Genomic DNA, 24,402 nt, shown 5'->3' on the forward strand with positions numbered 1-24,402 from the left:
AGGCCTGGAAACCAAATGGCGTTTGTGCAGCTGGACTTCGAACCTGCTTTGGACTAATGATCCCCTTTTCCTTCTGTTTTCTTCCTATCTGAGGCAGAGTGTCTATAACTCCTGGCCTCTGCCTATCTCACCAGTGTATGTTGGGAGCAGATAACTTGCTTTCTAGCTTCACAGATACAGAGGACTTTTGTCCCAGGATGGATTACACCCAGAGTCACATCAATACCTAATTTAGGTGGTTGGACCATGGGATTCGGGGATTTTGAACTAAGATTTAGAGATTTCTGCACTTTGAGTTGATGTGGTATTGGAGGGAGGCATTTGGAACCTTAGGGTGTGGTTTGCATGTGGCATGGATGTGAATCTTTGGAAACCAGAGGGCAGGGTGGTAGACTGAATAATGGCCCACTCCACCATCACCCCCCCCAAAAAATGCCCCTAACCTAATCTTCAGAGCCCATGAGCACACTGCATGGCAGAAGAGACTTTGAAGGTAGGAATAAGATTATGGACCTGGAGATAGAGGATTATTCCGGATTATCTAGGTGGACCCATTCTGATCACCTGAGCCCAGAAAACCACAGAAGAAGGCAGACAGTCAGAGAGATGACGAAAAAGGAGAAGCCAGAGAGATTGGAAGAATGAGCAGAACTTTGTGGGTCATCACTGGCTTTGAAGATGGAGAAAAGGGCCATGAGCCAAGAAGCAGGGACACACAGCCTCTGGACACTGAGAATTACCCTGTCAACAGTATACAGGGACATCAGGACCCCGGTCCCTACAAGCAAAGGGAACCACCAGACTGAATGGCCATAGAAGTGAATTCTTCCCGAGAGTCTCTGCAGAGGAACTCAGCCCTGCCAGTGTCTTGATTTTGGTTTGTGAACAGGGGGTAGAGAAACCAGTCAGCCCCGCTAGACCTCTGACCCACAGAACTGTGCATAAATAAATGTGTGCTGGTTTAGTTGGTAAGTAAGTAGCGATCTGTTAACAACGTCAGTAGGAAACACACACAGTTAGAATTTCCACCACAGCGCTGGGCGCTAAGATACAGTGAAGTAATGCCTCCTGTTATTAGAAGACAAAGATTATGAATCTAGGATCTGTACCCAAGAAACTACCTTTCAAAATGCGACAATGAAGTTTATTTGTTTAAATTAAATATGTGTACGCATGGGGGCACCTGGGTGCCTCCATCAGTTAAGCATCTGGCTCTTGGTTTCAGCTCAGGTCATGATCTCACAGTTCATGGGTTTGAGCCCCGTGTTGGGTTCTGCGCTGACAGTGTGGAGCCTGCTTGAGAATTCTCTCTCTCTCTTTCCCCTTCTCTCTCCGTCCCTCCCCCTGCTCGCTCGGTCTCTCTCTCAAAATAAATAAACTTAAAAACATTTTTTAAAAATATGGGTACTCATGAAAGTTCACCTTCCGCATATGCTAGCCGAAACGTAAATTGAAGTTTTACTCTAGTGAAACAAGGGCACAGCAAAGAAGATAATGTAGGATCTTAATGCGGGTGGAATAGTGAAAAATAAATGGTAAGATGATATCTGTGCCACAAAAAATGTAAAAAAAAAGTTTGTATTAGAACATCGAGACGGGTATGATTACGAGGCTGGATGAGTTAGCGATACAGGAAAGAATGCAGAATACTTTCCTGATCATATGAAACATGAAAGACAATTGGAACTCGGGAAAAATGTGCAAGAGAATCATGAGTCACATACAAAGCTATCTAAAATTTTCATGATTTTTATGAATTGATGAAGCATAAAAGTGAGAATCTGTTTTGCCTGATGTTTAAACTATCTTCAGTAATATTGTAATGAAGTGGGATTACACGAACGCTAAGGATGTACTTTATTTTACTTTCAATATTCAAAACTAGCATACAGAGCACAAACACATAGGGAAGTGTCATTGTATTTTTAGAGAAAAGCAATGATTGGCCACATGTAGGGATCACTGGGGGAGGAGAGAACCATAGTGATACAGCTTTCTTAGTGGGTCTAAAATCACTGGATTAAGATATAGGTGAAGGGATTTGTCGTGTAGACTTCTGAAGATAATCACTCCCAACATAAAAGCAAATGAAAATGTGGAAACAGAATCCATCCAAAGTGTTTATCCCTGGAGAAGAGTATTAGGATCGAAGAGAAAGAAAGGTAATGATGTTTTGGGGACCCCGGGTGGCTCAGTCAGTTAAGCGTCCGACTTCGGCTCACGTCATGATCTCAGTCCATGAGTTCGAGGCCCGCGTCGAGCTCTGTGCTGACAGCTCAGAGCCTGGAACCTGCTTTGGATTCTGTGTCTCCCTCTCCCTCTGCCCCTCCCCTGCTCACGCTCTGTCTCTCTCTGTCTCAAAAATAAATAAAAACATTTTTAAAAAATGTTTAAAAAAGGTAATGTTTGCTTTCTGATGTTATTCGAGCATTTTTATTTCCATGCACATGTAATAATTTTCTCATTGCCATTATTGCCAGTTTATTTCCAAAGCATTTATTTTTTTATTATGAAAATGCATTCCAGATAAACTCTCTTAGGTGGGTATTAGTAAAAGGCTATCATGTGATCTTATCCTTACTACCTTTAACAATTCCTATTGGGCTGGGGGGGGGGGGGGGGAAGAGCAGACAGTAAGTGGCCAAGTAAACAGAAGCATCCTACTGTCCCACTTCTGACTCCAGTAAAATAACCAAGGGAACGTGAAAACTCCAGGTCATCAGAAAGGGCCCATCCACGTGCAAGAGACTGAGCCATTTCTTCAAGAAGAATGGAAATCAGATCACATTAGAGCATACTGGGGGCTCCCCTGGAAGAATTGAGACCTGTGATCCCACAAGTACTCGCTTGGAGGAAAATGGTTTACGGATAAGGGCGAGCTGAGAGAGAGCTGGCAAGCATTCTCCCAGACTTCCTGCGGTCAGGGCCGGCTGACCAGAGACATTCTCGACGGCCGTGCAGGGTCTCCAAGGCAAAGCATGGGCTTCCTCTCCAGTGTAGCACGAGAGCGTCGGTAGAAGAGGTGTGGGTCACACGGGTATCGTAATACAGCACAGAGAAGATTCAGGTGAATGAAACTAACTTGGGAAGGGCTACCCAGAGCACTGGATCCCTAATTGCACTTCTAACCATCCTTGGTGGGGGTGGGGGGGGGGGGTTGAGATGTCAAACCAAGTAAGTAATAAAGTCACTCGAGCTGTTTTGACACATCACTGTTAAAAGAGAAATATACAGAATATTATTTCCTAGGGCTGTTGTAAGAAAAATGTGTCACAATTTTGGAGGCTGGACATCTGAGATCAAGGTGTTGGGAGGGTTGGTTCCTTTTGAGGGATGCGAGGGACAGTCTGTTCCACACTTGTTACCTAGCTTCTGGGGGTTTGCCGGCGACTTTGGTATTCCTTGGCTCATAGATACATCGCTTGTCCACCCGACCTACTCCCTGTGTCTGTTCACAATGTTCCCTCTGTCCATGTCTGTCTCTGTGTCCAATTTCCTTTTTCTTTTAATTTTTAATATATGGACACAGATCATATTGGATTAGGTATCCCTTGGTGACCTCCTCTTGATTAAGTCTCTGAAGATCCTCTTTCCGAATCAGGTCACATTCTGTGGTACTAGGTTCTAGGTCTTTAATATCTCTGCGGGGGACTTGGTTCAACCTTTGTCACACAGAAAACAAAATATGGAATCTCATAAAATATGCTTTACATGAAAGCAGGAAGTTGAGAAGCAGAATGCTACAGCACGTATTGGAGAAAAGTTACTGCAGGGTAATTTTACACAGCATCTACTCAATAACCTTCAAGAACATACGGAAACTTTAAGACAAGAGGAGAAGAGTGGAAAGGGAATTGGGCTGCAAAGCAGGCAACCATAACACTGGTCTTAGATTTTAAAAAGGAAATATTGTAGGGCAACAAAGAAAACTTGCAAATACATGATAGATGTATTGCATCAACCATCTAGAAATCGAAATAAACAAAAGGGAGGGACAAGCATGAAGAATGTAGGGGCCAAGTCCAAGGTGCTGCGGCATAGAAATGGAGACAGGGGATGTGATAAGTTGAAAACGTACAACACATAAAACTGAGAAAAGAAACAAAGAAATGACGGGAAATATCTTGCCTGAGCTTGAGGACAATCCTATGGGCAGGTGAAAGCGATTCTCTCCATTGTGGCAAAATTTCAAAAATTAGATTAAATTCCAAACAGTCCCGAGTTCTGAGGATGAAGGCAATATCCCACAGGCTCCAGGGGAAAATATGTCTTTGACCACTGGACGTCATATTTCTCTTTCAAAAAGACTGGACCAGTATCCAAGGCTTCATCTGTTCTGCGGGAATCTCTCTCTAGCGTGTGGCTGGTTGGTCCCCCGCGGATGAGAGAAACAAGTCCCGTGGATCTGCCTCCCCAGGAGTGTGTCACGAGAACCCCACAATCCCTGTCACTCCCCAACGGCACTGCACTGAGAGAACAAAATGCTGGAGTCCTGTGTGACCACATGCATGAAAAGGCAGCCCAGCCTGCCTGCTGGGGGAGGTGTGCAGGGGGAGATCCAGGCATACGGGTTACAGTGCTCACCTCCACCAGGGGGAGGGCACGTCCCTCTCTGATGGCCACAGTAATCCCGTGATTTGTCCTTCATGCTGCCTGGTATGCTCTCGGCCTTGCAGTTCATGAAATAGGCTTGAATTTTTCCAGTATTACTCCCGCCACCTGTTCTTGTTCTTTTCATTTTTTCACCCAAATTGGCTCCTCTGGGTTTCTCTTAATTGCAACCACTTAATCCCTGAATAAGATAGATATAAAGCAATATGCAAACATTATTAATAATTACTGTGAGGGACACCTGGGTCGCTCAGTGGGTTGAGCGACTGACTTCAGTTCAGGTCATGGCTCGTAAGTTTGAGCCCCACGTCGGGCTCTGTGCTGACAGCTCAGAGCCTGGGGCCTGCTTTGGATTCTTTGTCTCCCTCTCTCTCTGCCTTTCCCCCACTCTCTCTCTCTCTTTCTCTCAAAAATAAATAAACATTAAAAAAACTTTTTAAATAATAGTTACTAGGTGAGAAGATATAAAATATGAGTAATTTGACAATAACTGAGTTTAAGACATCTGATGGTAGCCAAAAAATGATACAGAATGAGGAGATGGAAGAAACAAAATTTTGTTAACCTCCTTATCAGTGATACTGGTAATTAGACAAATCTAAGTTCAAGTGTGTATGGTTTTTTAAAAGCTAAAGTTCAAGTAGAATTAATAACAGCCAGCATTTAACAAATTATGAAAAAAATAGCATTTAAATATGCTCACACAGAAAATGATAGAAAGCAAAGGGAGTGGTAAAGAAACAATTTTAAATGTTTGGAAATATTATTATATGATGATAAAAGCAAGACCAAGCAGTGTAGATCTGACAATAAATGTAAATGGGTTAAACTCCCCTTTTCAATCATTGTGAAACTTACATGTAGAACACAGTGGAGAGAAAATATAAAGAGACCAAGAAAAATTAAAATAATAGACAAAGGTATATCAGATGATGTATCTGCATGGATGCTAATACACGTGAAGTTTATATTAATACCAGACAAAATATGCTCTATACGACAAGAGGAATAAAAACAACAATAAAACTTCACCAAAAACAAAGTGTCATGTTTTCTTGATTTATAGTAAATGTCTAGTGAAAAATGTGAAGATTTATGAATTTTCTGTACCTGACATACATATGTCTGTGGCTGACATAATAGCCAAATGTATAAAAAGCAAAATAGGGGCGCCTGGGTGGCTCAGTCGGTTAAGCGTCCCACTTCAGCTCGGGTCACGATCTCGCGGTCCGTGAGTTCGAGCCCCGCGTCGGGCTCTGGGCTGATGGCTCGGAGCCTGGAGCCCGCTTCCGATTCTGTCTCCCTCTCTCTCTGCTCCTCCCCCGTTCATGCTCTGTGTCTCTCTGTCTCAAAAATAAATAAACGTTAAAAAAAAAATTAAAAAAAAAAAAGCAAAATCATTACAACTGTTGTTGTAGAAGACACATTTCTCGGTGGGTGACATTCTAATAGGCAAAAAATATATAAACACAGAGACTAAGCATTGTTAGCAATGTTAATATTTGCAAAAAATAGCAAGATAATAGTTTTACATAATGCAAAGAAAAACCACAAAGAAAATAATTAGAGAAAATCAAATTTCTTAAGTATATGTATTTATTTTGTGAGAGACAGAAAGGGTGCACAAAAGTGAGGGGGAGGGACAGAGAGAGAGGGAGAGAGAGAATCCCAAGCAGGCTCTGCACTGTCAGCACATGGCCTGAGGCTGGGCTGGATGTCGGGCACTCATGGGTCCTAACCTGAGTGGAAATCAAGAGTCTTATGCTTAACCGTCTGAGCCACCCAGCTCTCTGAGAAAAAGAACTTTTTTAAAGGCCACATGCTTGAAACTAAGGTAAATAAAACTTGAAGTTAGTGACAAAATTAGTTTTGAAAAGGTATCAGCTGACATTTTTAAAAAGCCATCAAACACTCTTTTAAGTCACTTAGATATAAAAGGAAATGTACATTACGGTTACAGAAAATGTAAAATCGTGGCAAATTAAAACATGAAAGAATTGGCTAAAGCTATTCTCAGAGGAAAATTGAAAGCAATAACTAACTTATTAAGGAAAAACACGAATTCAAACGAGTAAAGTAAGATTCAATTCAATATGGTTACAAGGGGGATAATAAGAGAAGATTGAACAAAGGATGAAGAAGGAAATAACATAATTAAGAAATTGATGCATTAGCAAACAGAATAAATATCAGAACATATCCATTATTTCAAGACCTGTATCTCTGATCATGCAAAGGAAAGTGGGCAAAAAAAAATCTTTCAAGTCTTATCAGGGACAAAAAAAAAGATGAAATAGAGTATTAACAATAAAGAAGATATAGAAGCCTAGTCTTCAAATATGCGTAACTCTGCATTAATACATGTAAAACTATCAATAAGACAAGCTATTTTTAGAGAAATATGAATGATCAGACTTGACAAAAAACCCTCACAGATTGATAGCCATCAAAGAAACTGTAAAATTATGCAAATGACCTTGAAGAAAAGCTGGTATCCAGAAAGTTTTTTAGATTCCAAACTAGAGTTTCTAAAACTCCGTAATTATGTATATAGACTACACATACATATTGTGTGTATATTACATATATAATCTCACTTAGTAATATACACAAAGTTTAAAATCACTCCTACCAAACCAAATAAAGATTAACAATGTGCAGTCACACATGCTGAATAGAATCTTACTCACATGTGAAATCTATAAATTACATGCACACTTATGTGTGAATCTATGTGTCTGTATGAATAAACATTTGGGAAAACAAATGCAGCAGTTTCTTCTTGTTTCTTCATTCATCCTAATGAAGTCAGATTTGGGGTGATTTCCTCCCCTTCTTTTTACTTTACTGTTTCTTAAACTTTTGCATTCAGAAAAATATTAAGCATATTACTTGTTCAGATATCTTAATAGACATATATTTCTGGACTTAAAGACGGTGAAAGGTAAATTACTGAGATAATGAAGGATTATATTTAAATATTATCATGTGTTTATTTTAACCATTTCCTTAGAACATTTGATATTCCTGTACTTAGATAATATTTGTAATGACTAGACTAGAATAATTGTTTTGAGCTATTAAAAATAAGGGTCTTCCATGAGTGGTTCAGACCAACTGAAAACAGAAAAAGAATTTGAATTGGATGTTTTTTAAAGTCTTTCCTCATAATAAATTCTTTTTTTAATCTTTTTTAAAAATTTTGTTTTAATGTTTATTTATTTTTGAGAGAGACAGAGACAGAATGCGAGTGGGTTAGGGGCAGAGAGAGAGGGAGACACAGAATCCAAAGCAGGCTCCAGGCTCTGAGCTGTCAGCACGGAGCCCAATGCGGGGCTCAAACTCAGGAGCTGTGAGCTCATGACCTGAGCCAAAGTCAGACGCTCAACCGACTGAGCCACCCAGGTGCGCTTAACATTTTTAAAATTTTTTAATGTTTATTTTTGAGAGACAGAGAGAGAGAGAGAGAGAGGGAGACAGAACGTGAGCAGGGGAGGGGCAGAGAGGAGGGAGACACAGAATGGGAGGCAGGCTCCAGACTCTGAGCTGTCAGCACAGAACCTAATGTGGGACTTAAACCCATGAACTATGAGGTCATGACCTGAGCCAAAGTCAGATGCTTAACCGACTGAGCTACCCAGGCGTCTCCCCCCGACCATAATAAATCTGATTCTATTCTTTGTCCCAACTTACAAAAGCAATAATTATTATGTGAGGTTTTACTATCTGCAGGCACCATTCTAAGCAATTTGTGTATATTATTTAATTCTCCAAAAAAAACTCCATGAGGCTGGTACTATAAGATAGAATAGTAATTCCTATTATTATTATTATTATTACTTAATGCCAAATGGCAGCTAATGATTCGTTAGAGATTTCAAATAGAGTATTTTGTAAGCAAAATGTATCAGAACATTTCATTCACTGAAAATTTCCCTTTTCCCTTTCGTAACCCTTTCCCTTTTCCCTTTCGTAACCTTTTCCCTTTCTAATATATATAATGTGCAATGAATTTCATTTGTGCAATGAAATTATTGCATGAGAAATGAATTCTTTTCATCTGGAAATAAGTTCTGGTAGTCCCTTGAATGATGTGGAAGACTCAGCCGCTGGGGGTAGGTTTCCCAGGAAGCATGTCTGTTTCCCAGGAAGCAGGTGGTTGATCCCGGAAGTGCACCTGCCAGGGGGTCAGGGAAGCAGGATTCTCAGAGGGACAGTATCTGGAGCTGGAATGGCCCTTCACAGATGCCCTGATGATCGAAGGCAGATGCCCAGGGGCCGAGAGACGGTTTCTGGATCCACCTGCCGGTATTATTCTAGCTGGGGGAATGAATCAGAGATGGAACAGAGCAGAATGAGATACAGAAAAGTACAGTGATGTTTTCTAGGCAGACCCAACAGAAAAGAAATTGTTTTTAGGCATAAATCCGAAAGGATGGAAGGATGGATAAGGTTCAAAGAGCTTTTGCTCTCCTGGACAAATAGGCCACATGTTTTCTGGGAAATCCGACCCAAAGAAATGTACAAACTTCTCCATCTAAACAGTTCAGGCAGGTCCCCTTCCCAGGCCACTCACAACCTTGCTTAGGTGCTCCATTGCAATACTTTCTCCTGCAGACATTGGATCCAGAACGCACAGGCTTCTCGCGTAAACAATAAGAAATGAACAAACCAAGAAGAAAAAAATGACTTGAAGAAAACAGGGCCCCTGCAGGGAGGAAATAAAATGTGACAAATAAAAGCTCTGCAAATCTTTCCACGATGAAAGAATATATTGCCACTGTGAAATGAGACCAGTCAGTTCAAAACAAAACAACAACAACATTCGGAGTACGTGAAAGAACTCTTGGAAATTAAAATGTGATAGAAAAAAAAAAAAACTCAATAATATCATTACACAATAAAAGTCCCCAAAGCCTCCAGAAAGTAGAGGAAAGAGATGCAGTGGCATAAAGAGAAATGAGATAAGAGAATTCAAAGGCAGGGCCCAGGGGCGCCTGGGTGGCTCAGTCGGTTAAGCGGTCTGACTTAAGCATCTGACTTTGGCTCAGGTCATGATCTCACAGTTCGTGAGTTCGAGCCCCACAGCAGGCTCCACACTGAGTGTGAACAGCCTGCTTGGGATCCTGTCTCCCTCTCTCTCTCTCTCTCTGCCCCTCCCTCTCTCTCTCTCAAAAATAAATAAACATTAAAAAATAAAATAAAACTAAAAGGCGGGGCCCAGAAGCCCAACAACTGAAGAAGGGTGTCATGCACAGAAAGAAATCTGGAGGATAAGAATTTCTGAACTAGAATTCCGTGCTCAGCCAAACAAGAAATTAAATATGAGGTAGAATAAACACATTTTTAGACATGCGGCATCTCAGAAATTTGCTACCAGGAGCTTTTCCTTACGAAGATACTACCTTGGTCCACCAAACCCAGAAAGGACATAGGAGCTATTCCTCAATAAGAGAGCCACAGGATAGAAGCTGCAGGTGTCCCCAGGGGGTCGTTCATTGAGGCTGTCAGGCTGGTGGCTGTGCGCCAGGCATAAAAGCAACAGGTCCAGATCGTGAAAGACTCCGGGAGATAAAGCTGATAGAACATCCCCATTCTGCCAAAACAACTGGGAGGGATTTGGGGTTGAAGTCGTGAGTACGTAGGAAACTGTTAGATAATGATTAGCTCTTGGAAAACCAGAATGGCGAGGGACGGAGATCTCCAGGTGACTGCATGTCTGAGTTAAGACTTGTTTTGACAACGTCGTAATACAGGGAAGCATGCTGAACTTAGAGTGGGAGGTGCATATGGGCTGAAAAATGAGTATTTTATCCTCACGTGCCCTAGGGGGAGGTCTATAAAGATAAAAAGGGAAAAAAATCAAGAAAAGCATAAAACAGGTTATTTCCAGAAATGTAGCTAAATACAGAAACAGCAGAAAGAGGCTCAAGTATTTGTCTCTGAGAAGGAAAAATTGGGGCTGGGGGAGGTGGAAGAATTTTTTTTTTAAATATCTTGTGGAATTATTTGATTATTAATATATATGCATGTATAACTCTGAAAAAATCCTATAAAAGGATGGACAAGGGGGAAAGAAAGTGTGAATTTTATCAGTCAAGCAGAATAGTACATTTATGGGCCTAAATGAACTGCCTTATTCTTTCTGAAATGACTTTAGTTATACATCAGTAAACTAGCTTCTGAACACATTGGAAGAGCTTCTTATTTGGATGAAATTGTCAAATATATATATTCTCACTATTAACTTTCTAAAATGTTGATCTAAATGAGCTTTAGATTTCTATTCTTATAATCTTAACTATAAACTCTCTTTTTTGTAGAATATAATTTGGAAAATGTATACTTCAATAAATGATCAGTCTACTAGTGACGTATCTTATTTGCAAAAAGAAAATATCATACAATAAAAATGTCGGAGATGCAGACCTCATTAATTCAGTTTTTTTTCCGTATTCTATCTAGGAGAAGGTGAAGTTTACCTTTGAATGCCTAAGAAGAAATGAATATTGTAAGCATCATTATAAGGATATCTTGGTCATTTCTTTAAAAGAAACTGAAGATTGCAGTGTATAATATCTTATTTAATAGATTTTTAATTAAACAAATATGTATTGAGTTTATTCATGTAATAAGTGCTTGTTAAGTATCTGTTTTGTTCAGGCATTCTTACATAGTGGGAACACAAAGCTGAAATACATAGTTCCTGCTTTTAAGGTGACAGATGAATGAGGAAATTGACATAAAACTAGCACTTATGGTGAAAAGGACAGATAACAATTGAAGAGTTCCACAGAATACACCAGCAGCCCAGGAGAGAGTATAGACTTCACACAGGCAATGTCAGGAAAGCTGAACTTGAAGATAAATGAGAGTAAGGTCTATGAGTTGATGGAAAAAAGTCCAGGAAGAAAAAGCAGCTTGAGAAGTGGTGAAGGTATCGTGTGCTCTGGAAGAACCAGCAGTTCAGGCTGTCTGTCTGGAACATTGGCCAATGAGTCAGCAGAGATGGGAAAAGGTATTTTAGATTGTATTAGTTAGGTGGAGACAATGAGACTCTACTACTAGCTATTATTATTAAGAGGAGCCAAATTTTTCATGCTTCTGTATACTAGGCACTAAGCCAAGCTCTTTACATACAAAATCTTGATTTAATCCTTGTAACTACTCTGTCCTCACCTTTAAAGTTTCAAGCTTGAGGATAGTATAATAAAATCTGCGTAGAAAGTTTTTGCTAACACTCTTGCAAAAGTGTTGCTGTCAGGTAAAAAAAAAAAGATACAAAATGGGTTCTGTAGCTACTTAACAAAATTATATATAACAGAGCAAGAAACAAGATTGGAAAGACTAGAGGTAGCCAAGTATTTTATTCTTTTCACCAATTTGAAAGTTTCTAAAATATCCATGTATCAATTTAAAAATAAGAACAATGCATTATTATAGAGGAAGCAGGGAAAGGAGAAGGGAGGAAGAGAAGAGATTCCGGGAGGAGGGAAGATAAAAGAGAGGCGGCAGGCATTCCTGGAAAGGCAGGGGAGGTTGGAAATAGAACAACAGAGAGCCTCTTCCTGCAATGGTCCAGGCATAAGATAGGTCTTCTGCAGTAGAACAGCAAATGGAAGAAAAAGAACAATATTTACAAAATAAATCCAACGGAAATGTCCCCATTGGATGCTTAGAAGGCTCTGCCCATTCACCAAGAAGGCGAGCTAAGGACAGGGCGAGGTCGAGAGGAAGTGATTACTAAAGCTGGTTCCTAGAGCTATAATGTTACAATTGTTCGGTTGTTTCTCTTAGCACAAGTAGTTACTGTTACTTTACCTGTTACATCAGTTAATCGCATTCCTTCTAAAGAAAAAGGATGGTTGTACAGCCTTGGTCACCAAGCTGATCCAGAACCTCAGGTTCTGATTTTGGACCTAATGGAACCTTTCACTCTGTATTCATCACAACCCAGAGCTTCCCTGGTGTGGCCTCCGGGAATGTAAAAAGAGCGCAGTGAGGAACTTAAAAGTACCGGTTGACTATGTGTCCACGTTGCATTGACTTGCCTTTCCTTTACAAAATGCTTAACTGCCTGTAAGATTTTGTGGATCAGAACGTTAGAGTAACAGCTTCACTGTACTGTGTGAGCTCCTGCCCGTGGCCCTTGGCGCCTTTTAACCGGGCCCTGTCCTGTCTTCACCCTCCAGGGCTCTACGAAACCTTCCTAACCAATGATGAACCCGAATGCTGTGATGTCAGGAGAGAAGAGCGCCCCAGCAAGCCCTCCAGAGGGACGGTGGGGACCAGCGGCCCCTGTCACAGGACGTCACTCACAGTGTCATCAGCAACCAGACTGTGCAACAGCAGACTCAAACTGTGTGTGCTCGTACTGATTCTCCTGCACACAGTGCTCACGGCCTCCGCGACGCAGAACAGCACGGCGCTGAGCGTAGGGGGCATCAACGCGCTGGAAGACAGCTCGGCGCGCGAGGAGTAGCCGGGAGGGCCACCCCAGGGCCACCAGGGCCACCAGGGCCCCGCCGGGGCGCACCCAGCACCCGCCCGCTGCCGCTCGGACACACTGGGTGCTTTTACCCTCCAACCGCTTCTCGCAGGGCCTTTAGGGTAAAATCTCAGAAGATGGGCCTGGATCCAAACGAGGACACAAACACAGCTTTTTATTGACTAAAAGGCTGTAAAGTGACTTAAATTTCTCACACCATTTTATACACTGTGTTTTAATGTTTGGAGGTTTTATTTGCTTTCCTTTGATTTTGGGTTTATTTGTTCTTTTATTTTTTTGCACTTGTTAATACAGGATTTATTTTTTGGGGATGGTTTCTCAGAGGTAAACTAAGTCTTCACTGTCTCTTTCTCTCTTTCTCTCTCTCTCTCTATATATATATTTCTAGTCATTGTGTGTGTTCATCAGATAGTTCTGTCTCTATGTCCTGTCAGTTTCTATTAGCGGAATGATTGCTATGACCTCGCGGTATATAGCAAAATACAACAACAACAAAAAAATCATAAAAAAATAAAAAAAGACAAAAAAAAGAAAACAACAAAAAATAAAAATAAAAAAACCCCTAATTCTTCCCTCCCGCTTCCGAAAGCGACTGCCTTCCCCGCCCCCTCCCATCCCCAGCCCCTCCCAGTCCCCTCCCCAAAACCCTCCCTATCCCATGCCTGCCCCCAATCATCCCATCCCCACTCCCGACTCCCCAATCCCCTTCCCCCAACCTTCCCATCCCCGCCCCACCCCCCTCCAGCCCCTTCCCAGGCCCCGCCCCCGCCTGGTCCCCGCCAGCCTCTTCCCAGGCCCCGCCCCCGCCTGGTCCCCGCCAGCCCCGCCCTCTCCCCGCCCCGCCCCCAGCAGACAACATCGCTTGCTTCTGTCTGTGCAGCCGCAGTGCGGGCGCGCACGCTCCGCGGTCCTCGGGCCGCTGTCGCCGACCCCGCCGGGAGCAGAACAAGGGGTTCCTTTTTAGCTGAACAAACAAGTGCTCTCCATGGTAGGCGGAATCAGACAGTTAACACATTTTTATGTTGAAAACAAAACAAAAGCAAAGAAAACCACCATGAACTACGTTGCTCCAGCTCCCATCCCCCGAGGCCCCGTCCCTCGTCGCCGTCGCGGGTGGTCAGGTGGCCGCGAGCCCGCCCAGAGTCAGGACGGGCGCGGCTGGATGCCCCTCCTGCAGGACTGCGGACGGGCTCTCGTGCGGGTCTCGGCTCGCTCGGGCCCTTGCAAGGGCAGCAAAGGGACTGAGGACACAAATCTGGGTTTCTTTCTCCTCCTTTGTGGTCGTGGAGGAGACCGCAGAGATGCTCAAACACCGGCAGAATACAAAATATATACAATTTTACCCCCGTATTCCCCCACCTATGATTTTTAAATTATTCCAGGTATAAAGTGTATGCAATTCTGCATTATCACAAAAGAAGAACTTGTTTAAAAAACAAATAGGTTAGCCATTTTCATTCAAGTGCAAAAACTCTGTCACTGGAACACGCTCTAGGTAGTTGACAAAAAGAGAAGAAATCAGATCGCTCTGTTTGTATTTTTTCTTTTCGTGGGAACATTTCACCTGCTGAGTGTACATGAATTTGCTTTCTAAAAAAGGCTTTTATGAGTTTACAGTAGAATCAGTGGAAGGAAGAGTTCATAAGGGCTGTTTTTAAAAAAACAAACAAACAAAACAAATAATTAAAAAAAACACTTTACATTCCTTCCTATACTCTAACTACACTTGGGAAGTGCACTTCAGATATGTTTGCTGTGTAGCTGGGAGATGAAGGAAAACCATAGAAAAGGTCCTCGTAGCGAACAAAATTTAGTTATTAACTTTATAGCTATGAAATTCCCCCAGGCATTTGTTTTTGTTCAAACAAACTTTAATCTCTGCATCATACTTAACCCTGCGACATGCGTACAGTATGCATATTTTGTTTTGAATAAAAAAAATGTTTTGTTCCAGTCTGTTAAGAATATTCAAAAAATAATAAAGGTATTGCTTAATAAAATTGCTAGAATTGTTTAGCAGTACATGCACAAATATTTTACTAGATTCTTCGTTTTAATAGTGTTTTGTTGAGACTGAAAAATCCTAAAATGGTCTGCGCAAATACAAAAAAAAAAAAAAAAACCCGCCAAAATGCAAAACTCTCCAGTTTTTGTTCCTTTTTTAAAAATTGTTTTTTATGCAAATGCCAACACACATTCACACATGCATGCACACACACACACACACACACGATACAGTATTATAATTATGGAAATACGATGCTATTTCTGGGGCCACAAGAGGGTGGGAAGAGGTGCTTGGGGGACATTGAGTTGCTGCAAGTGTTAAACACTGGGAGAACCGTGCATGTTTAAAGACCATCTAGTGGTGGACCACAGATTTCAGGGGAGTTGGGGGATGACTAAAGTAGGGGAGCAGTGGGGGAAGGATACGGGGGTGGGGGCTGACTCATGAGAAAGGATTTAGGAGTTGAGTTCTTTTTCAACTGACCCCTTAAAGGCTTTAAGATATATGGCCAGAAGGGGCACTTGGGTGACTCAGTCAGTTGAGTGTCCGACTTCCGCTCAGGTCATGATCTCACGGTTTGTGGGTTCAAGCCCTGTGTCTGGCTCCATGCTGACAGCTCAGAGCCTGGAGCCTGCTTCAGATTCTGTGTCTCCCTCTCTCTCTGCCCCTCCCCTGCTCACGCTCTGTCTCTCTCTCAAGAATAAATAAACATTAAAAAAGTTTTTTTTAAAAAAAGATATATGGCCAGGAAAAACTGTGTTCTCACCTTCATCTACCTCTTCTGTGCAAAGGCCACGCCACGGTCCATTTCTTCCTTGTTCCTCATGCTATTGTTTGTGCCCTGGGAATTTCCATTCTGTGGGGAAATGACAGATCAACACAGATGTAAGTTCCACCCACTCTCCTGATAAAAAGTTACTATTTCAAGACGCTGGGCAAAATGATTTAAAAAAAAAAAAATAGCCCATAACAAACAGGGTTTCATTTTCTCTTAATATCTTTTGCAACTGGTTAAAATTCTTTTCAAATATAGAGGGATTGGAAGATTCCACTGCGCCATGTTTGAGCTTTAGTTTGAGGAGAATGGCAGCGGAGAGAGGGAGACCAAAACCCAGCAGTACCTTACCCTACAGGTAAGCCCTCCAGAAGACAATCTCAAGAGTTGGGAGAAACAACACAGTATCTAATCGTACTCTGAAACTATAATTTAAGTGAGGACAGGGTGGCGGGGAAAGAAGGAGAACCAGTTATTTACCACCCATCAACCAGTGTGGGAATTGTCTCTCATTCCGGTAGAATTCTTTTCTTGCCATATACATTTATCCTTATCCTGTGAGAATCATCTCAGTGCCTCGTATTTATTACTGTAAACGCACATCCCTGTGTTTCCATGGACACAGGGAACTAATGTGGCTTTTCAGGGGTCAGCCAAAGGGTCCAAACGGGCAATGGCTCCTTCGCAAAGTCAAGAAACAGCCATTGAAGATGCAAGTCTCATCACACCCATGGGCCATTCGAAGTGGCTTTTCTACTTGATCAACTTGCGCATGTTAATTCTGACACAAAAAGTTCAGACCTGGCACCTTGGCAATCATCATCCCATTCTATTTTTCTTGTAGTAGATATCCACTGCATAGTGGATAATGAATTATGTATTAAAACAATTATTTCTGAAAGCAAATTGCAAATCAAAAAAATACTACTTGATCCGCAAATGGGTAGAACAGATTTCCCCAAGTTTATTACTGTCTTTATTTCTGCAATAGGGAAAGCCCAGCTTGTGGAAGATTTTGATTCTGCAAAGCCAAAAGTCAAGTAACACAGTGTTACTCCTTATTACGTTTGCATTCGGCGAAGCTTTACATTGTTCTTTCATTAAAAAGATAGTAGCTGTATCCTTCTCCTCTCCCACCATATGGTAAGTGAAAATTGTTCATTTAAATGACATCACTAGGAACAAAGGAATGTAGCTCCTCACCAATGAATTGGTGCCATTTAAGTACTAGAACATGTAGTCATTAAAATAAAAGGAGGCAGGCAGCAAGGGAAAAAAGGAAGACAAGAAAGAAAGAAAAAGAAAGAAAGAAAGAAAGAAAGAAGAAAGAGAAAGGAAGAAAGAGAAAGGAAGAAAGAAAGAAAGAAAAAGAAAGAAAGAAAGAAAGAAAGAAAGAAAGAAAGAAAGAAGAAAGAAAACAAACAAGGAAGGAAGGAAAGAAAATAAAAATGGATATTTATATGAATGAATAAGAACATTATTTTTGCCAGGAAAAAACTAAGTGAATGGTGTATTTGGGAATCAGCTCTGTGTGCCAAGGAGGTGGCATCTGATACCTGGACAAGATTAAAACCCTGGTAGATCTGAGGCTTGTGTTCTTTCCAGGTAACAGCTAAACTTGTTAGTGGAAGCATTCAGTCAGTTACAAAAGGTGCATCTTATTTTTACCAGAACTGCAGACGGGTATTTAATTATACACACATGCAAACGTATACATAAGGAGACAGGCTATACAGCTACAGCATACCTTTATAAGTGTATAATATATGTATAGACATAGCTTTCAAGTAAAACTTGAACCACAAAATTATTCAGTCCATGACAACACACACATAACATTGTGATAAGTGATTCCTATTTATTTGCTAAAGGTTGAACAGTGTGCTCATTTAAAAACTATACCTACTTTGGGGTAGAAAACAGACTCTCAGAATGTCTCCATTAATGAAAGAATACCAATTTTTAGGTAACCAGAATCTTCTCTATCTTTTAAGCATTAATGATGTTTAGAAAAAAAATGGAATATGGCATGCAGGTATTGAGCAATGGTGAATAATAAGTCTTTAAATGGGAGGAAGGAAAAAAAAGTGAATGGAATAGCACCAGCCTAGAGCTTGAACCACCTCTGAGAGCAAATTCCAAACACTGTCCCCGGAGCCTAGTGAGATTCTTAGGTCTCACACATGCTTTGGGAGTATAAGTTATTTTCTCCGAATTCTAAGATACTTATAAAATTCCTAAGTTTTAAACTTAAAAAGTTAAAAACTGTAAAAAAAAAAAAAAAAAAAAAAAAAAAAGGAGCTATCTGGTGTCATAAACCACATCTGCCCACATTTCATTTTTTTGCCCCCTGGGCTGCTACTCTGCTCACTGATTTGAAGTAAAGGAGAAGAGGTCAAGGGGAACGTCCTGATGAAACACCTAGCCAAGAAGTAGTAGTATTATGTGCTTTTCAAATTCATTTTTTACTGTAAAGAAGCACAGGATCTCAGGGGCAAAGCCATCGTTTGGGTACCTACTTGGCACCTCTTAACATGTGGCACAAGGAAGCCAATGATTTTGAACACGAGATCACACACATGGGACTACTTGAGGCGTAAGTGAGATAAAGGGAATAAATGTGCCTGGACAAAATGGCGTCCTCAGTAACAGTTATGATTACTTGTTGGTGAAGGGAAACTCACTGCTTACTTATGGGGACTGCTCCTGGAAGTCATTCAGAGTTGCCGGATTGCACTGGTGTTTGTCTTAGTAACATGTTTTTAGAAACATTTCACACCTTTAGTCTAGCAAACTGACCACAGATGAGTTTTCAACATTTTTTAAGAATTTATATATATTATAGAATTAAAGTGGGCTCTAGGGGTGCCTAGATGGCTCAGTGTGTTGAATGACTCTTGATTTTGGCTCAGGTCATGATCTCACCGTTTGTGAGATCGAGCCCCATATTGCGTTTTTCACTGACAGCATGGAGCTTGCTTGGGATTCTCTCTCTCTCTCTCTCTCTCTCTCTACCCCTCAAAATAAATAAATAAAAACGTTAAAAAAAAAAGTGAGCTCTAATGACTTTTAATGTAATCAGCTATTGTTTCTTTATATGTCTTCCCCTCCCCGCCACCCCAACCCCCACCCCCACCAACAAAACAACAAAAAGTAGAAGAAACCCATAAGAATTGAGAGGGGGCTCCATGTACAAGTATGAATTGATCTAAGGTGGTCATAGAAACACTGATGCAGCCTCCAAGTGGTTTTGAAAGTGCTCGTGGATTTTTTTGTTTTAAGTACAAATCTTTGACACCTCTGGATTCCATAAGCAAAAACACTACAGTAAATTTAAGCTTACTCAGCATGAACATGTATCTAAACTGAATTGATATCTGTTTGTCTTAAAATAATACTATAATTTCCATGGAATGAAATTACAATGAAAAAAACTAGGAAGCCTGCAAAGTTTTTGATAAAGTCTAAGTAAATGGATTAAGCAGGACTCTTGAGTAACATTTCTTATTTCACTAATTCTAGTCTCGGGGGAGCCTATCGCCTTCCCCCCCCCCCCCCAGATATTTTAATGTATTTGCATGCTTGACCCACTCCCTACTTCTGACTATAACTGACATCTTCAAATGCTTTCATATTGACAACTGTCATTGAAAGCCAGACTGTGGATATTGATCTATGGATAGAGGCTGCTACAGAAACAGTAACTATTTCTCCGAAAGCTTTCAGCTCCTGTAACACCCACTGCCCAGAGCTACCAACTGTCTGAATGCTGGATACCTACAAAGGCATTTGTTTCAAAAAGCAAGTTTCAATGTGTGTCCATTTCTCATGGACTGTGCTGGAAGGAAAGTGTACGTTCAAGCAAAAGTTAAAGTTCTCTGTGGCCATTAGGAAAAGGCCGAAAGGAAGACTATTATCTCTGTTACTTGTTCTTTGTACTTTTCTTCCTTTTCCTCCCTGTGACTTTTATTTTCATATCATGATAAGCATCTGAATGTTTGCACTGCAACTTAATGGGCCATATTTCCATTTTTTCATAGATTTATTGATGTATGATAGATCAAAAAATAGGAACAACTCTACAAATGCCTATATTATTTAATTTTTTTCTAAATTCACTAACGTACTCTTAAGTAAGTAGAAACATAGAAAGAAGTACTCAGACCAATCAATTCTGAAAGACTAAGAATGAAGTAAAAACAAGCCAATCTCACTAAACTATATGTAGTATGCTGGCAGCTAGATGGATGCTTTCTTTCTTTTTTAAAAAAATTTTAAATGTTTATTCATTTTTGAAAGAGAGAGAGAGAGAGACAGAAACAGAGTGTGAGCGGGGAAGGGACAGAGAGAGGGAGACACAGAATCCGAAGCAGGCTCCAGGCTCTGAGCTGTCAGCACGGAGCTTGCCCCGGGGCTGAAACTCACAAACCGTTGAGATTGTGACCTGCACTGAAGTCAGACACTTAACTGATTGAGCCACCCAGGTGCCCCAGGATGCTTTCTTTCTTCAATTGAAAATTCTTAAATCATTAAAATATTAAAAATTAAACATACTGAAGATTTTTTTTTAAAGCCACTGGTAAGGTTTGTTTATACCTTGTTTCTTTGGTCAGCTAGCTTGCTCATTTCAGGTCAATTTGCTTTTTCTCTCACTATCATTATGTTGCTGACCCCAAGTGACTCCTCTCAGAATAGAATTGGCCAAATTTCTCTATGCAAATAGGTTATTAAGCTTGACCGTTTGGCAATGGAGACTTAAAAAAATTATCTAGTTAAATATAAAGGTTTCAGCGTTTTATTTAGCTTCTTTCTTTTGTGTCTTCATTTTATCTTTTTATTCTTGGCTATCTCTTTACATGGTATGAAAAAATAGAGCAGCACAGTTAAGATAATAATTTCTGCTGACTTTGTTGATCTTTGGATAAGACCAGGGGACCACAGCCGTGGATTGAAAGTGAACTAAATGACTTGGTCCGTCCAGCTGCAATCTCGAACTGTGGAAAAGACCAGGGAACCACCGCCATGGATTGAAGGTGACCTAAATGACTTGGTCTGTCTAGCTGCAATCTTGCTTCCAAGGTCAACATCCTCTGTCATAATGTCTCCAGATAAACCGTGTGATGATGTGGCCATATAACCTTGGCTCCTGCTGAGGCAATTGCCTAGAATGTCATTATAACACCAGAAATAACATGTCTATGTATTTTTTCCTTCCCCTCAATTCAAAGGGCGCACAAAAGTTATCAGTAAATGAAATATAACAGCAACAAAATTTGCTTCTAAGCCTTTAAGTAGTGATTCAATTTTGATGAAAATCTTGGAAAACATTTGCTGCATTGGTTGAGCCAAAGCATTTTGATTTAACGCGATTCTCCTTCTAAAACGCAATACAATGAAATAAAGATTTGGATTCACAAAATATATAGTATGATGAATAAATAATAAAATATATTTTAAGTGTTCTCATGTATTTTTACCTTAGAGTCTAAAATTTCATAGTTTTCTTTTTAGTGTAGTTTTTCTTTCCCCTTAAAACAATGTAGGTTTCTTTTTTTTTCAATTTATGTGGTTTTTCAGAAAATGTCTTTCCATAGCTTTCTGAATCTCTTCAAATTTCATACTTATGTTCAGTAAGACATTTGAAATTAAACTCTCTACTCATCTGTTAGGCCCAATATATATCAAAGTCTTTATATTGTTACAAGTTGTTATAAGTAGATTTAATTACTTGCTTTGATTCTGACCTCTTTCCCCTTTTCTTGCTCCTTCCTAATTTCTACTGCTCTCTCTCCTCTCTGTCTTTGTCTCTGTCTTTGCCTCTCTGTCTCTGTCGCTCAACTTCAGGATTTTGAAATGAGCTATCTCAATCTTTGTCAATGGCATTGTTGAACCACATGGACTGTCCTATGATTCTTAGAATTGAAAAGAGAATTAAATGATCTTATCAGAAAAACATGAAATTAAAAGATGTGAAATACATTAAATACTTTATAATTAGAATAACTTTGGTTGTGCAACCAAGACCCTTTAATCTTCTAGTGAGAACTTTGGTGCTCTAATTTATTACAATGCCTCACAAAGAAGTATTGTTTTCAAAATGAGTTAGGTGAACTGTCAAAGCATGTGAAAAGCACTAATATAATACCCTTATAAGAAAGCATTTGCAAACCACGACTTTGACTTTTTCAAGGTTAGACATTTGGATTTACATATGTTATAATAAAATACAGAAAATTTACTTTCAACATTTGATTTTGGAAAAAATATGCTCCAACTGAAATGGAAATTTAGCCTCCCTAGCCATCCAATTTTATTGCATACATTTTTTAAGCTATTGAGAAATTTTCATTTTTATACTTTTAAGGAGAAGTAGCCTCTTAACAAGAGCCTCGCCCTCTGACAATGCCCACAACACCTCACGACACCACTGATTTTGTATGTTTCTGAATAATTTGCGAACTATACACTAACTAGAACTATAACTATGCTAACATTACTCCTTCAAAAGGGCAGATATATTTTGAAAGATCGAAATACCTTAAGCAATTCTTTCTTTTAAGAGTAATCCATCTTGAACTTTATAACCCCGTGCAATGACAAACCACAGTCAAATCCTGCAGAATTTTTATTTAATGTATCAAATCCGCGTGCGATCTCATTCACAGAAACAGATCAACACCAGAGTCTTCCTTCTTTTCCTTGTGAACTTGGCCAATCAATCTATTTCTCCCTCAAGCTTTTCTCAAAGGTGAGTGTAGAGTGAAAATTTATTTCTTGTGCCGTTAGAGGGAGCAGGATGAAGTTCAGGCACAATATTATTTGTACTCCTGTCACAAAGTCCCCAGTATGCTCAGTGCTCATCATCTGAGGAGACAGCACTGTATCATCCAGGAAGCACACACCCCTGTTGACTAACCTCTCCGGAGAGGACTGGGAACCCATCCTGAAGTGGCAAGCAAGCTCGAATCAGAACAAGGTGTGGAGGAAGGGGGTATATTTCTTTTTTAAATCATATGATGGGGGCGCCTGCGTGGCTCATTCAGTTGAGCGTCCGATCATCAGGTCATGATCTCCTGGTTCATGGGTTCAAGCCCACCCTTCAGGCTCTGTGCTGACAGCTTAGAGCTGGGAACCTGTTTCAGAGTCTGTCTTCCCCTCTCTGCCTTTCCCACACTTGCGTTCTGTCTCTCTCTCTCTCAAAAATAAATAAACATTAAAAAAATTTTTTAAAAATCCTATGACGAACACCAATAAAAGTTCTGGGCAATAAAGACGTGTCTTACAGGATTCAAAGAAAGCATTATATATATTTCTTTTCCTGTGTTTTTATTTTATTAAAGTTTCCAGAAAGGGTTGGGGGGGGGATTGGGGTTTAAAATCAATACTTAATCTCTCATTTTGAGAAAAGTATGGATATCTTACATCTCCGTATATTAGTTTCTTTTAAACATACCCATAAGCTGCCACATTCATGACTTTCAATCCTTTATTGAAAAAAAAATTATTGAGAAGGCTTCTACATCACTGGGACTAAGCTAGGCTTTGGAGAAACAGATACAAAAGAAGTAATTTTGATCTCTCCGAAGTTTCTGGACCAGTGTAGGAAAAGGGCATATAACAATGATGGAAAGAGAAAGTCAGGAGCGCGGCAACCTTGAGGACTCTGGGAGCACTTAACTCTGATTGGCAGGGGTTAAAGGTTCACAGGTAAAGTGACATCCTCATCATCAAGTAGGAGGTTAGCAAGCAAAGGACAGATGGAGTATGCGGTCACATGCAGAAGACCAAAGCCAAAGGGACCTCTGTGTACAGGGCAGAGAAACATGCCAAGAAACCCTCATGGTTGGAGAGACAAGAGGCTGCTCTGATAACCCAGCTTAGAAGCTGGGATTTGAGGGGCGCCTGGGTGGCTCAGGTCATGATCTCAGTTCATGGGATGGAGCCCTGCTTTGGGCTCTGCATCGTAAGCAGGAAGCCTGTTTAGGATTCTCTCTCTCTCTCCCTCTCTCTCTCAAAAATAAATAAACATTTAAACAAACAAACAAACAAACAAACAAAAAGTTTGGATTTGACCCTCAACATAAGACAAAGCCATCAGAGAATATTTTAAAAATTATGCCGCATAAGGAACTTCATGCATTTAAAATTTTTTCCTGGGCAGGAGTGTAGGGCATTGATTGAGGAAAGGAAGGAAGGAAGAAACGAACAAACGAAGGAAGGGGACTGTAACATCAGTGAAAAATAATGAGAGTTGGAGGAAGTGTGGCAGTGAATGAGACAGAGAAGAGGGGTGAATCCGGTCAATACTATGGTGTAGAATTAGTGGGGCCTGATAATCTGAATATGAGTGTTAAAGACAAGTGCAAGACAAAAAAAAAAAAAAACAACCTAAAACAAAGACATGAAAAGGAATCTCAGTTTTCCAGTGTGGCCATTCATTAAATAAATCCAGGAAGAAGAGTGGATTCGCGGCCGTCGACAACCCGTGCACATTTAGAG

The 24,402-nt window shown here is 40.5% G+C and overlaps 1 protein-coding gene across 2 annotated transcripts in view; it reads left to right on the forward strand.

The window, feature by feature from the left end:
* NALF1 (NALCN channel auxiliary factor 1) overlaps positions 1-13,846 on the forward strand; it is a 35,495-nt gene extending 21,649 nt beyond the window's left edge. Inside the window, exons 2-3 of one of the 2 annotated variants that reach the window (XM_053889516.1) lie at positions 11,077-11,122; positions 12,804-13,846. In XM_053889516.1, the coding sequence (XP_053745491.1) occupies positions 11,077-11,122; positions 12,804-13,093 (336 nt within the window). In that variant the 3' untranslated portion in view covers positions 13,094-13,846. The remainder of the gene's footprint in view (positions 1-11,076; positions 11,123-12,803) is intronic. The other variant, XM_053889494.1, reaches the window with a different exon arrangement.
* The last annotated feature ends 10,556 nt before the right edge of the window (positions 13,847-24,402 follow it).

The sequence above is a fragment of the Panthera pardus genome, unplaced genomic scaffold, assembly GCF_024362965.1.
Source record: "Panthera pardus isolate Hobbes unplaced genomic scaffold, ASM2436296v1 HiC_scaffold_1, whole genome shotgun sequence".
Taxonomy (NCBI): Eukaryota; Metazoa; Chordata; class Mammalia; order Carnivora; family Felidae; genus Panthera; species Panthera pardus.